The sequence below is a fragment of the Coregonus clupeaformis genome, unplaced genomic scaffold (assembly GCF_020615455.1).
Source record: "Coregonus clupeaformis isolate EN_2021a unplaced genomic scaffold, ASM2061545v1 scaf0421, whole genome shotgun sequence".
Classification (NCBI taxonomy): domain Eukaryota; kingdom Metazoa; phylum Chordata; class Actinopteri; order Salmoniformes; family Salmonidae; genus Coregonus; species Coregonus clupeaformis.
The window spans coordinates 25,333-40,067 of record NW_025533876.1 but is presented as its reverse complement, the minus strand read 5'-3'; the positions used below and the strand labels follow the sequence as shown (position 1 = coordinate 40,067).

Genomic DNA, 14,735 nt, shown 5'->3' with positions numbered 1-14,735 from the left:
TGTTCCTAATGAACACTCACCAAATATACCTACAAATACCCACACACTAACAAACACTTACTGTACGCGTCATAGTTTAGTCAGGTTTGTCTGATGATTACTTGACTTGTCATAGCTGACTTGTTTTTACCCATAACATCATATTTATGTCCACCATGATGGGTTTAACAACAATTAAGTCATTCTGTAGCTACAGTATAGGACTCAAACGTAGTGGGGATGGGTAAACACTCCATGTTTAAAGTGTGTTTATTATCTGTGTGTACATACCTGAGGGAGTGTTTGTCTGTATCACCTGTCTCTTCCAGGAAGAGGAGGGTCCAGAGGTGCTGCTGGTGAAGGAGGAGGGGTGTGAGGAGGGTTTGGGGAACCCTGAGGGGACCATGGTCATGGAGGACAACCAGACTACACCTCCTCCTGAACCATCAGAGGAACCAGCTGAGCAGCACAGGACCACACACAGTCTCACTGAGGTAAGCCCACTGTGAACTACTGTCTGAATGGTATTAGGTCAGGGCCCGTATCCACAAAGGTTTTGACCATGCCTTTGAATTATACAACTATTAAAGAGTGTCAAGTAATCAAATTAACTAACATGTTTACATAGTACTCATATTAATCCCTCATTGCCCATTCAGAAGATGCTCCATAGCAGGGTGCTCAGATCAGATGTCTTGATCCAACATCCTCTCACTCTGTATCTCTTACAGTCAGTAGACATGGAGGATGGGAAGCCTGATCTGCTGCTGGTCAAAGAGGAGACAATAGAAGACGGACCAGAGAGCATTGACCTGCTGAGTGGACTAAAGATGGGGGAGCAAGGTAAGGGAGAAATACATATACAGAACATAAGACATACTTCTTATTTTTCTTCATTCATAAAATTAAATCAATGCAACTCATGTTTACATACAAAAACACACATTATAATGTATGAAATTGACCAGGTAATTGACAAAATAAACTCCATATGTAAACTTTTCTCTGCCATGTTTGTAAATTCTATTTTCTAACCTCTTCCTGCAGGTGGTTGGCTGGAGGCTAACAGAGGAGACTGGGCGGCCATCTTGGATTCCCAGACCGGCGCAGCCAAGGACCCAGGGGACAACATCACTGAGCAGGCCAGGACCAGAGGCGACTTGGTGGAGGTCAGTGGCTGGGACAGCATCTTCACCTCTGGGCTAGTGAACAACACTGTTAACCACAAACAGACAGTGGAACACAAAACAACATCCAAACTTAGTCTCCATGACAACAGACTGCCTGAGACCAGGGCGTGGTGTAGATTTGGTTTGCAGGTACGGGGAGGTGTCCGTATGCGGCGGGAGAGAACAGACACAGACTTGGCTAGCGATGCTCTATCCTGCTCCTATAGTTGTTATTCAAAGACACTGATGGTGCCTCAGGTTAACCCCATAACAGGTGCTGCCTTCAGCCTGCCTTCTTTAGGATCTATCAACTGGAACATGGATCCTGTGACAACACACACTCCCTGGCTTTTGTCCTCCTCACACTCTCCTTATGTTAAACCAGACCTCAAACAATGCCAGTGCCTCAACACTAAATGGCAACACAAGCCCATTGACAAATGAGAGAAGTTGAGATGGAATCAGTAAAGGTGGCGGCACCAAAGAGAAGCGCTTCCCGTGTTTGTTCTGTGGGATAGCCTTCAGTTTCCCCAAACAAGTGGATATCAACCAGAGGATGCACACGGGGGAGAATCCGTTCGGCTGCCACCTGTGTGAGAATCAAATCAAATGTATTTATAAAGCCCTTTTTACATCAGCAGATGTCACAAAGTGCTATACAGAAACTCAGCCTAAACCCCCAAACAGCAAGCAATGCAGATGTAGAAGCACGGTGGCTAGGAAAAACTACCTAGAAAGGCAGGAAGCTAGGAAGAAACCTAGAGGAACCAGGGTCTGAGGAGTGGCCAGTCCTCTTCTGGCTGTGCCAGGTGGATTTTATAAGAGTACATGGCCATTAAGGCCAGACCGTTGTTCAAACGTTCATAGATGACCAGCAGGGTCAATAATAATCACAGTGGTTGTAGAGGGTGCAACAGGTCAGCACCTCAGGATTAAATGTCAGTTGGCTTTTCATAGCCGAGCATTCAGAGGTTGAGACAGCAGGTGCGGGGGAGGGAGAGAGAGGGTCGAAAACAGCAGTTCCGGGACAAGGTAGCACATTGGGTGAACAGGTCAGGGTTCCATGGCCACAGGCAAAACAGCAGAAACTGGATCAGCAGCACGACCAGGTGGACTGGAGAAGGGGACAGCCAGGGTCATCAGGCCAGGTAGTCCTGAGGCATGGTCCTAGGGCTCAGGTCCGAGGGAGGAAAGCGGGAGAGATGGGAGAATTAGAGGGAGCATACTTAAGTTCACACAGGACACCAGATAAGACAGGAGAATTTCACCAGACAGACTGACCCTAGCCCCACGGCACAGACTATTGCAGCATAGATACTGGAGGCTGAGACAGGGGGTGTGACCATTTTGTTGAAATTAAATACAAAATTGACTCTGTGCTGACTTACTTGGTTATTTTTGTATCATTGCAGGGACTGAGGTTTCCTTATCTCAGGCGAACCAAAACCATATACTTAATTCTTGAATCAACACATATGGACATTTTTTATAATAAACTCTAATGGCTCCATATTGTTAGTTACTTGAATCACAGTGTTAGAGATGAGCTTGACTGTGGTTATAAATATTCATGTTTCTGTGTGTACAGCAACTAATTTATTATATAAACCTTTATGCTTTTCTGTTCAATTTGGGTTTACAGTCTGCAGTCCATGAGGACCTGCTGATATCCGGTGTTGCTGGTGGGAGAGACTGGACCTCTGAAGCGGCTGGTCACAAACCCTGGCTCCGGATCAGAACCCTGGATCAGGAGCCTTCGCTCTTACTTCCCGATTCAGAACAGGGACCGAACCACGAGGGACAGAGACTCCACCACAACCACCACACAGAACACAACCAGTGGACAGGTGGACTGAATGACCTCAGTCCTGGTTGTCATCAGAGAGACAGAGGCTCCAGTCAGGGATCCAGTCTGCAGCCCAGACACTTCTCTTCACAGTCTCAGTGCAGGGATGAAGCAGGGCCTGGGGCTGATAGAGATAGACCCTCCTGTTCCTATGATACAAACACCACAGTATCCATGATGAACAGAGCAGGTCATCCTGGGCTTCAGCCTTCACAGAGAGTGGTGGGAGACACACCTGGTGGGAGTCTAACAGAAGGTCGGTTTTCTCCTTCAGGATCTCGTCTAATGCCTGATGATTGGGTTCATAGAAAGCCTGGGCCTGGGTCTAGCCTTCCTCAGCTGCCTCATGGTTGCCCCACCAATACAGACAGGGTCCGGATGGGCGTTCACCACAAGAGGTACCTAGCCTATAACACCGCACACAATCCCAACAACAAACAAACAATGGCTAGAGGTCAAGGAGGGAGCTCAAAGACTAACCACCTGGGGGTGGTGGCTCCTGCTTCTTCCTACTCTGGTGTCAGGCCAAACATTAGGACCGACGCTGACAAGCCGTATGCCTGCCCCACATGTGGGAAGTGCTTTGCTGAGGCGAATTATGTGAAGATCCACCAGAGGGTCCACACAGGGGAGAAACCCTTCAGCTGTACCAAATGTCACATGCGCTTCGCAGAGGCTGGCACCCTGAAGAGGCACCAGAGGGTCCATACAGGGGAGAAACCCTACAGCTGCCCCAAGTGTGAGAAGAGGTTCTCACACCAGCACCATCTGAAGAGACACCTGAATGTCCACACGTGAGAAAGGCCCTTCGCCTTCTCTGAGGTTCTCAGAGAGGAACTATCTCAGGATACACCAGCAGAAAAACCATTACACTTCATAACATAAAACGTAACTATTCCACTCAGTAGCTTCTGACGATTAGATCAAACCCTACATTAAAGATACATTTTAATTGTTGTCAACAGAAAAGATCCACAGATGCATTTGGAATAACGATAGTGACAGATTTCAGTGTTGAATATTCCTGAATAGAATATTGCATCCAGACATTGTGTGACATATACAGTATAATGCATATATGTCTAAAAGTCTGTTACATATTGTGTTTGTACTGTGTAGGCTATATGATGTTCACAAATGCCTATTTCATTACCTCCATTCCACTACTTAATTATTTTCCCAAGACACTCTGTAAGAATGAAAGTTTATCAAGTTAATGCAGATATTTTGTTGAGACGTATGTGTGGTTTTCATATGGTGTATTAAAAACTTGTTTATGTTTTATAAACACAAAATGGGACTTTTCATTCTAAGACTTTCATTGAGACTCTCCTTAGTACACATCACATATGATCTCACCCTATTCTGAATACACACCCAACAGAGCTTTATTACTAATATAAACTTACTAAATATACCTAAACAAACTAACAAACACCTATTGAACACGTCATAATAGTTTACTCAGGTTTGTCTGATGACTTTTTTACCCTCATTATTTAACAACAATGAAGTCATTCAGTAACTACAGTATAGGATTCAAATGTAGTCAGCCTGGTCTCAGGTCAAAACGTATTATGTTTTACTAAAATCCATGCCACTCCATTTAGCATGATATGTTACTTTACGTTAGGTTACATTACATTGGCCTAAGTAAATCCGCGACACTCAAATTAGTATATGCTACTTTTGGTATGACAGTAGGTTACTTAAGGCAAAAACGAAAGGAGGGTGGTTGGTCAGGGTGGATGGGTGGGCGCGTAACGCAAACGTCTAGCAACCCAATGGTTGCATGTTTGAATCTCATGGACAAATTGAGCATTTTAGCTAATTAGTAACTTTGCAACTGCTTATTACTTTTTAGCTACTTTGCAACTACTTAGCATGTTAGCTAACCCTTCCCCTAAACCTAACCTAAAAAAGGTACAGAGGTTGTTCAGTCCACCTGTCCACTGGTGGATCTAAATGTTTTTCCTCATAATCCTGGACTATCGGACCACGATCTTATTACGTTTGCAATCGCAACAAGTAATCTGCTCAGACCCCAACCAAACAAAAAACATTTGTCAAAAGAAATTAGCTCCCTGGTATACAGAAAATACCTGAGCCCTGAAGCAAGCTTCCAGAAAATTGAAACGGAAATGGCACTCCACCAAACAGGAAGTCTTCCGACTAGCTTGTTAAGACAGTACCATGCAATATCGAAGAGCCCTCACTGCTGCTCGATCAGCCTACTTTTCCAACCTAATTGAGAATAAAAACAATCCAAATGTAATTTGCCCTTCACTTCAGCAGTGATGAATTCATGAACTTCTTCAACGATCATTAAAAGGCAAATGACTCCTCTTTGAATCTGCGTATTTCTCCAAAACTCTGTTGTCCTGAGTCTGCACAGAACTGCCAGGCCCTATAATCAATGTAGACACTCCAGTTTTTAAATCCTGTATCTCTCGACACATTCACGAAAATAGTCATGGCTTCTAAACCTTCCAGCTGTCTACTGGACCCTATTCCAACTAAACTACTGAAAGAGCTACTTCCTGTGCTTGGCCCTCCTATGTTGATCATAATAAACAGCTCCCTATCTTCCGGATGTGTACCAAACTCACTACAAGTGGCAGTAATAAAGCCTCAACTGAAAAAGCCAAACCCTTACCCAGAAAATGTAAAAAACTATCTGCTTATATAGAATCTCCCCTTCCTCAAAAAAGAAATAGCTCTTGCACGTCAACTCACTGCCTTCCTGAAGACAAATAATGTATACGAAATGCTCCCGTCTGATTTTAGACCCCATAATAGTACTGGTTGAGTCACTGATGTGATCTTCCTGTCCGGTCTTGCGCCCCCCTCGGGCTTGTGAGGTGGAGGAGATCTTCGTGGACTATACTCAGCCTTCTCTCAGGGTAGTAAGTTGGTGGTCTGTTGATATCCCTCAAGTGGTTTGGGGGCTGTTCTTTGGCAACATGGGTGGAGTTATATCCTGCATGGTTGACCCTGTCCCCCCAGGCTCCAGTATCTACAGTCCATTCGGGAAAGTATTCAGACCCCTTCCTTTTTTCCACATTTTGTTACGTTACAGCCATATTCAAAAATGTACACAATACCCCATAATGACAATGCGAAAACAGGTTTAGACATTTTTGCAAATGTATTACAAATAGAAAACAGATACCTTATTTACATAAGTATTCAGACCCTTTGCTATGGGATTCGAAATTGAGCTCAGATGCATTATGTTTCCATTGATCATCCTTGAGATGTATCTACAACTTGATTGGAGTCCACCTGTGATAAATTCAATTGATTGGACATGATTTGGAAAGGCACATACCTGTCTATATAAGATCCCACAGTTGACAGTGCATGTCAGAGCAAAAACCAAGCCATGAGGTCGAAGGAATTGTCCGTAGAGCTCCGAGACAGGATTGTGTCGAGGCACAGATCTGGGGAAGGGTACCAAAAAATGTCTGCAGCAGTGAAGGTCCCCAAGAACACAGTGGCCTCCATCATTCTTAAATGGAAGAAGTTTGGAACCACCAAGACACTTCCTAGAGCTGGCCGCCCGCCAAACTGAGCAATCTGGGGAGAAGGGCCTTGGTCAGGAGGTGACCAAGAACCCAATGGTCACTCTGACAGTACTCCAGAGTTCCTCTGTGGCGATGGGAGAACCTTCCAGAAGGACAACCATCTCTTCAGCACTCCACCAATCAGGCCTTTATGGTAGAGTGGCCAAACGGAAGCCACTCCTCAGTAAAAGGCACATGACAACCCGCTTGGAGTTTCTCAAAAGGCACCTAAAGGACTCTCAGACCATGAGAAACAAGATTCTCTGGTCTGATGAAACCAAGATTGAACTCTTTGGCCTGAATGCCAAACGTCATGTCTGGATGAAACCTGGCACCATCCCTACAGTGAAGCATGGTGGTGGCAACATCATGCTGTGGGGATGTTTTTCAGCAGCAGGGACTGGGAGACTAGTCAGGATCGAGGGAAAGATGAACGGAGCAAGGTACAGCAAGATCCTTGGTGAAAACCTGCTCCAGAGCGCTCAGGACCTCAGACTGGGGCGAAGGTTCATCTTCCAACAGGACAACGACCCTAAACACACAGCCAAGACAATGCAGGAGTGACTTCGGAGTCTCTGAATGTCCTTGAGTGGCCTAGCCAGAGCCTGGATTGAACCCGATCGAACATCTCTGGAGAGACCTGAAAATAGCTGTGCAGCGACACTCCCCATCCAACCTGACAGAGCTTGAGAGGATCTGCAGAGAAAAATGGGAGAAACTCCCCAAATACAGTTGTGCCAAGCTTGTAGACTCAAGGCTGTAATCGCTGCCAAAGGTGCTTCAACAAAGTGCTGAGTAAAGGGTCTGAATACTTCTGTAAAAAGGGTCTGTAAAATGTCATATTTCATTTTTTTATTTTTCATATATTTGCTACAATTTCAAAAAACCTGTTTTTTTTTGTCCTTATGGGGTATTGTGTGTAGATGGATGAGGGGAAAAAAACAATTCAATCAATTTTAGAATAAGGCTGTAACGTAACAAAATGTGGAAAAAGTCAAGGGGTCTGAATACTTTCCGAATGCACTGTATGCTGCAATAGTCTATGTGCCGGGGGGCTAGGGGCAGTCTGTCTTATCTGGTGAAATTCTCCTGTCTTTTCTGGTGAACTTAAGTATGCTCCCTGTAATTCTCCCATCTCTCTCGGAGATGGACCATGCCTCAGGACTACTTGGCCTGATGACTCCTGGCTGTCCCCAGTCCACCTGGTCGTGCTGCTGATCCAGTTTCTGCTGTTTTGCCTCTGTCTATGGAACCCTGGCCTGTTCACCAGACGTGCTGTTCGTTCTCTCTCCCCCCTCTCTCAACTTCTGAATGCTAAGCTATGAAAAGCCAACTGACACCGGATCTGCTGATAGCGTTACTACTACTGTCATTTGTCAATGGGCTTCTGTAGCTATTTAGTGTTGAGGCACTGGCATTGTCTGAGGTCTGGTTTAACATTAGGAGAGTGTGGGGAGGACGAAGGCCAAGGAGTGTCTGTGTTGTCACAGGGTCCATGTTCTAGTTGATAGATCCTATAGAAGGCAGGCTGAAGGCAGCACCTGTTAGGGGGTTAACCTGAGGCACCATCAGTCTCTCTGAATCACAACTTGCGGACTAGGAAAGAGCTTCGCTAGCCGCGTCTGTGTCTGTTCTCTCCCGCCGCATACGAAACTGGCCTCCCCGTCCCCGCGGATCGAATCTACACCTCGCCCAAATTTGGATGTTGTTTTGTGCCACACTGGCTGTTTCTGGCTGTGACTAACAGAGTTGTTCCCCAGCCCAGAGTTGAGGACGCTGTCCCATCCACTGACCTCCACTATGTGGCCTCTGGTCCTGTCCTGCTCAGTGACATTGTCCCCTGGGCCCTTGGCTGCACCGGTCTGGGTCTGGGAATCCAAGATGGCCGCCCAGTCTCCTCTGTTAGCCTCCAGCCAACCACCTGCAGGAAGAGTTTAGAAAATAGGCTTTACAAACATATGGATACATATGGATTTTTTGTTGTTGTCAATTACCTGGTCAAGTTCATACATTATAATGTGTTTTTGTATGTGAACATAAGTTATATGTATTTCTCCCTTACCTTGCTCCCCCATCTTTCATCCTCTCAGCACCTTCTGATTCGGCAATGAGGGATTGCTGAGTACTATGCAAACATGTAAGTTGATTTGATGCTATGCAAACGTGTTAGTTGATTTGATTACTTGACACTTTTTTATGGTTTGATAATTCAAAGGCATGGTCCCACACTTAAGACACAATTAATCAAGACCTGAGCCATATCCACAAAGAGTCTCAGAGTAGAAGTGCTGATCAAGGATCAGTGAGACTGTGTGTGGTCCTGTGCTGCTCAGCTGGTTCCTCTGTGGGTTCAGGAGGAGGTGTAGTCTGGTTGTCCTCCATTACCATGGTCCCCTCAGGGTTCCCCAGACCCTCCTCACACCCCTCCTCCTTCACGAGCAGCATCACCTCCTATTCCTGGAAGAGACAAGTGATACATATTACACAGACATACACACGCACACACAGATAATAAACACACTATCAACATGGAGTGTTCACCCATCCCCGCTATGTCAACCTGGTCTCAGAGCAAAACGTATTATATTTTACTCACATCCGTCCACTCCATTTAGTTTTATATGTTACTTTACGTTAGGATACATTACATTGGCCTACCAATGTGATAGCGGTCATACAATATAATACGTATTGTAGGACATATAGTATCTTACATCTTGATCGCACCAGCTTGCTTTGATACGTTTAGTATGATATATTACGTTTGACTGCTTTAGAATGATATGCTACTTTTAGAGAGATAGTAAATCTAGGCTAGAACAAGGACAGTTTAATATTTACCTTACTGAGGTGAAAGATAGTGAGATTTGATGTGTAATGTAATAAGCAGTACTGTATTTCAAAGAACAGCGTGCATCCCTTTTTCATTTAACCACACCCTTTGAGCTATGACCCCAACCAATAAGATCCTTTCTCTTCAGTGTATATGGAAGTGGGGTGTCTTGATTTGGCTCATAGCATAGAGAATGATAGAGGCATCTAGTGGCCTAAAGGCCAAATTAGCAAGGCAGCGCCATTGAGGGCTTCCACGAATGTGGTTGGGACTTCCAACTTCATTAGCTGATATTTCCTGGCAACCCTGTTGGAGTCATGTCCAACCGGGTCATCAGGGGGGATCAGCCAATCGTGAATAAGAAAATGTACTACTTCAAAATGGAGATTGCCTCAATGGCGCTGCCCATGCTATCACAGAAGCTATAATGGCACAGATACAAAGATGAGTCCTCTATCTATCTCTATGATTTGTCTAGTTCTCTCTGAGTCATGACGCAGACCCAGAAGAATGGGAAGAAAGGCGCCAGGCTCAAACCTCCATCTTCTGAATATATACCTAATAATGGTGTTAACGAATACAGATCAACTACTGAATGTGAGATCCTGTCTCCTGTTACAACAAGTGACCATCGAGGGAGTGACATGGAGTTTGGAAGTGAGCCTGACCAGGATGAAGTACCTGCGGTGACAGGTGTGGACAGACTTCCAACGTTTGCCCTGAGAGGAGAGACATTTTTGAAAAAAGTGGATTCTGTCTTTTGGCCGACCCATACGTTGTTTCAAGCTGAGTAAAGGACAAACTGGGAACTGTACATCTGTCAAAGTTTTGAGAAGTGTAATTGTTTAGGTTTTTTGTGCATCCTCCGCCCAGAGGCAGCGGGAAAACCGCGTCACGTGCCTCTGGGATCGACGTGTGGTGCTTTGCTCTCCGGAGCAGGGTGCCACTCAGAGGAGTGATCAGTGGGGTAGGTTTGAGTGTAGAGGTGGATCAAATGAAAAATTATATTCCTGGTGTTTGTGACGCCCACCGTTTGGTGGGACGTAGACCCGATGGCAATGGCGAGACTGAGAATACGGTCTGTCTTGTTGAGCTTTGACACAGAGTTTCTACCTGATAAGGTCAGGTTAGGTTATATTTGCTAAACTGTGAGGGCCTATGTTCTGAACCCGCTACGGTGCTCTAGGTGCCAAGGATTCGGACATGTTGCAGCAGTGTGTAGAAAGGACATCCCACGATGTGGGAAATGTACTGGAGGGCATAGTCAGAGGTAGTGTAAAGTTGGGATAGAGAAAGCACTGTGTGTCAACTGTGGGGGCACCATGCAGCTGGGGATCCGAAGTGCCCTGTGAGAGAGAGACAGGTTGAGATTGCCAGAGTTCGAGTGGGCAGAAAGTGTCCTATTCTGAGGCAGTGAAGAGAGTATAGGATAGCCCAAGGTGAGTGATTAGCCTGGGAGCCCCTCTGTGAATAAGAGAGATCCAGAGAGGATGAGTTTTAGTAAGGTAGGATGTATTGCGTTTATTGCTATGGTTATTCATTGTACTGCACTGAAGAAGCATGAATCCCAGAAAATAGATGCAGAGACATTTTTGGGTGCAAGAGATTTTAGCGCAGAAGATCTACAGGGGGTTTTAAGAGGTGTTCCATGCTCCCAGGCTGTTGGCCTGGAGTAGAATCTGGTAGGGCTAAAGTTTTGGGATAGGCGAGGTGCATTTTTTTGGTATAGTGGTGTATATGTGTAGGGTTATCAGGGACAGGCAACTCCAGTCCTTGGGGGCCGGAGTGGTGTCACACTTTTCCCCCATCCCTAGCAAACACAGCTGATTAAACTAATTTCATTCTAAACTGAAGGCCATAATTAGTTGATTATTGGAGTCAGGTGTGATAGCTGGGGCAAAGGTGTGACACCAATCAGGTCCCATGAGGACTGGAGTTGCCCATCCTTTGATTAGATAGATGGTGGTGAGTTTTATTCCCCTTTTTGTGTGACAATGTGCAATTCACACTCCGACCTGTGAAAGGCAGCAATACTTGTATAGTCTGCCGGAAACTCACACAAAGTAGTACACGGAAGTGAACAAGAACAATTTCCACGATAGCGTTTTTTTTTTAGACGTTTATAAACATCCTGGAACTTAAAATATTACTAATTTAACTGCACAGCATCACATACTTACCACTTGTAGCGTTTAATTCGCGTTGGAGACAGGACTTGGTTGATAGATGTTATCTAGGTAACGCTACCTAGCTAGCTGCTAACGTTAGCTAACAATGGCTAACTGTATGGTTTTTCACACTCAAATAGCCTCCATCATGGAGGTGCTAGCGAATGCAGCCGTAGCAGAGATCTGTAAACTCGTAGATGACGACTATGCAGTATTTCGTTTGGAAATAACTCAAAGCCAGAAAGAAAACAGGGCTTTGCGGAGGAAACTACTGGAACTGAAGGTGGCACGGGAGCGCGCAGAGAGGACAGTGCGAGAGCGTGTCCTCGCCAGTCGTCCCAGGAGTGTCAAGATCCTCGACCGATACAAAGGAATGGCAAGAGGTACATTTTGCAGAAGGCCGATACTGCGTGGCCAGTCGCCTGGTCCGTTTTGGGATACTATGCTATAATTCCCATGATTACTTAGCTATCTTGCACAAAGACACAATATGATGTTCTAAACAGATTCTTGATTTTACTGCATTTACTATTATTTACTCAATTAAAACAATGTGATACATCAATCAATAAATAGTATATCAAGAAGTTATGAGAAGTGTTACCTTACATCCTTGCCAATTGTAGACACTGTCAATAGTGTACAATATAGTGTTGAGCATTGACAGTAGCTAACCTAACCACCTCTTTTCCCCCCAATCACTCTCTCAGGTGAAGGACATCACACTGGAGGCCACAGGAGTTTTGTCAAACCAGCGGGACACAACACATGGAGAGATGACCAACCAATAACTGTTGATGAGAGGAGTGGAACCTCAACCCAGCATGTTATCGTGATAGAGGTTAGTGTAATAGTGTTGCATAAAAAATTTGTTACTTTGTAAATCAAATGTGGCCTGTTTATTTCACAAAAGGCCCAGCTATTCACTTTCTTACATGTACATCCTCATTTATCTGCATAGGGGAGCTTGTGACACTTCCCCTACGACATTGTTACCCTGTTCAACTCTTGTAACAGTAATAACCTCTCTTCTTGTGTCAGTCTACAGATGCAGAGGCTGCAGGTCCTGGGGTCAAGCAGGAGAGGTCTGAAGGAGAGGAGGACCCACGGCACAGCAGAGACATCCAGACTGGAGCAGCGTCTGGAGTTCCCCCTGTAGCCACAGAGGACCCCACCACCGCCCCAGCGCAGCCCAGGACCCGACGAAGCATCACGGAGGTCAGTGGAACGCTGAATGCCGTCCTCAAGTCAGAGACAGACACAGAGACTTTAACTGTAACACACAGGCTCTTACACACAGGATCTGACCTCAGATCAGAGAGACAGGGTCTGGGGAGTCTGGGCTGTCCTCCTGCTCCCGGCTCAGAATATTTACCGGTATTTCACCAGAACCAGAGAACGGTTAATTTCCGTGGGGATGTTGATGGTGATGCATTAGACACTGGCAGTGATGATCCATCTTGTTCTTATATTACAGAGATGGACCCTAGCAACATGCCCTTGGGTTTAGAGACACAGACTGATCTGTCTAGAGGGGACTGGAACCGGTACAGTAGTAGTGTATACTCTGAAGGGTGCTTAGATAAGAAAGGGGAGGTTATAGTGGTAGATGAGGTGAAAGTGGAGGGCGACGCTCCTCCAACATGGAATGCAGATAGTCACCTAGGAGACGGACACTCACAGGGCAGATATTTCTTAGATTACAGGGGAAGCTTAGAGACTAATCTAAATGTCACCACCCACTCCTCTTTACATGCGTTCAGGGATGATGACCCAGTGTTCACGTCGATGGCACCTTCCGATTCACAGGGCCACGTCCTTTTCGATCAGGTATTAAACTCAAATGACAGGTCTAGAGCCCAGGCTCAGGGAGGGGGAGCCACATCAGGCAATAATAAAGAGAAACGATTCCTCTGCACGTTCTGTAACAAAGGCTTCAGCTGCCCCCAGAAGGTGGAGAGGCACCAGAGGGTCCACACAGGGGAGAAACCCTACAGCTGTACCCAGTGTGAGAAGAGGTTCTCCCGCCAGGACAACCTAAAGATGCACCAGAGGGTCCACACAGGGGAGAAACCCTTCAGCTGTACCCAGTGTCACATGCGCTTCGCCCTGGCTGGCAACCTGAAGATGCACCTGAAGGTCCACACGGGAGAAAGGCCATTTGCCTGTACGCACTGCGGGAAGAGGTTCTCCGAGAGAAGATACCTCAGGATACACCAGCAGAAAAACCATGCCACTCTATGATATAGAAAGTAACCATTCCACTCGATAGCTTCTGACATTTAGATCAAACCCTGCATTAAAGACAAAGATGAATTTATTGTCAGCAGAAAAGATCCACTGATTACTTTTGACTTATCATAGCTTACTTTTTTTTATCCACAACATTCTATTTATGTCCACCGTGATGGGTTTAGCAACAATGATTGTCATTCAGTAACTACAGTATAGGACTGGGGATGGGTAAACTCTCCATGTTGACAGTGTGTTTATTATCTGTGTGTGCGTCTATGTCTGTGTAATCTGTATCACCTCTCTCTTCCAGGGGAGGGTCCAGAGCAATGATCTATATATTACACTAGATGACTGATAGGGGCGCTGTTTTGAAACCACGCCTCCATCTTGGCACTCCCCCACCCTTGTAAAATATATTTGGGAAGCTACAGAAATGCATGTATTAATGTCTACATCTGTTTTTGCCACGTTTATTATATTACAGACGCCTTATTGCATACTTTTAAATTATATTATGTGAGCTAAACATACAAATTAAAAAAGGAAAACTATTCCTCTGCACGTTCTGTGACTTCTTACACACATTTTTTTCTCCTGAACTTATTTAGGCTTACCATAACAAAGAGGTTGACTTAAGACATTTCAGCTTTTCATTTTTTATTAATTTGCAAAAATGTCAAAAAATATAATTCCACTTTGACATTATGGGGTAGTGTCTGTAGGCCAGTGACACAAAATCTCAATTTAATCAATTTTAAATTCAGGCTATAATACAACAAAATGTGGAAAAAGTCAAGGCTCTTACTTACCCCAAAAGACTCAAGGGTGTGAATGCTTATGTAAATGAGTTATTTCTGTATTTCATTTCAATACATTTGCAAACATTTCTAAAAACAGGTTTTCACTTTGTCATTATGGTGTGTAGATGGGTGAGAAAAA

General features: G+C 45.1%; 2 protein-coding genes across 2 annotated transcripts; both read left to right on the top strand.

Moving 5' to 3' along the window:
* Window positions 1-798: 798 nt before the first annotated feature.
* Window positions 799-4,090, top strand: LOC121556678 (zinc finger protein 500). Its single transcript, XM_041870569.2, has 3 exons — window positions 799-822; window positions 1,027-1,148; window positions 2,791-4,090. Exons 1-3 carry the CDS (start codon window positions 810-812, stop codon window positions 3,790-3,792), a joined length of 1,137 nt encoding a protein of 378 aa, XP_041726503.2. The 5' UTR covers window positions 799-809; the 3' UTR covers window positions 3,793-4,090.
* Window positions 4,091-11,375: 7,285 nt separating this feature from the next.
* On the top strand, window positions 11,376-14,103 carry LOC121556667 (oocyte zinc finger protein XlCOF29). Its single transcript, XM_041870557.2, has 3 exons — window positions 11,376-11,944; window positions 12,272-12,402; window positions 12,603-14,103. Exons 1-3 carry the CDS (start codon window positions 11,668-11,670, stop codon window positions 13,803-13,805), a joined length of 1,611 nt encoding a protein of 536 aa, XP_041726491.1. The 5' UTR covers window positions 11,376-11,667; the 3' UTR covers window positions 13,806-14,103.
* The last annotated feature ends 632 nt before the right edge of the window (window positions 14,104-14,735 follow it).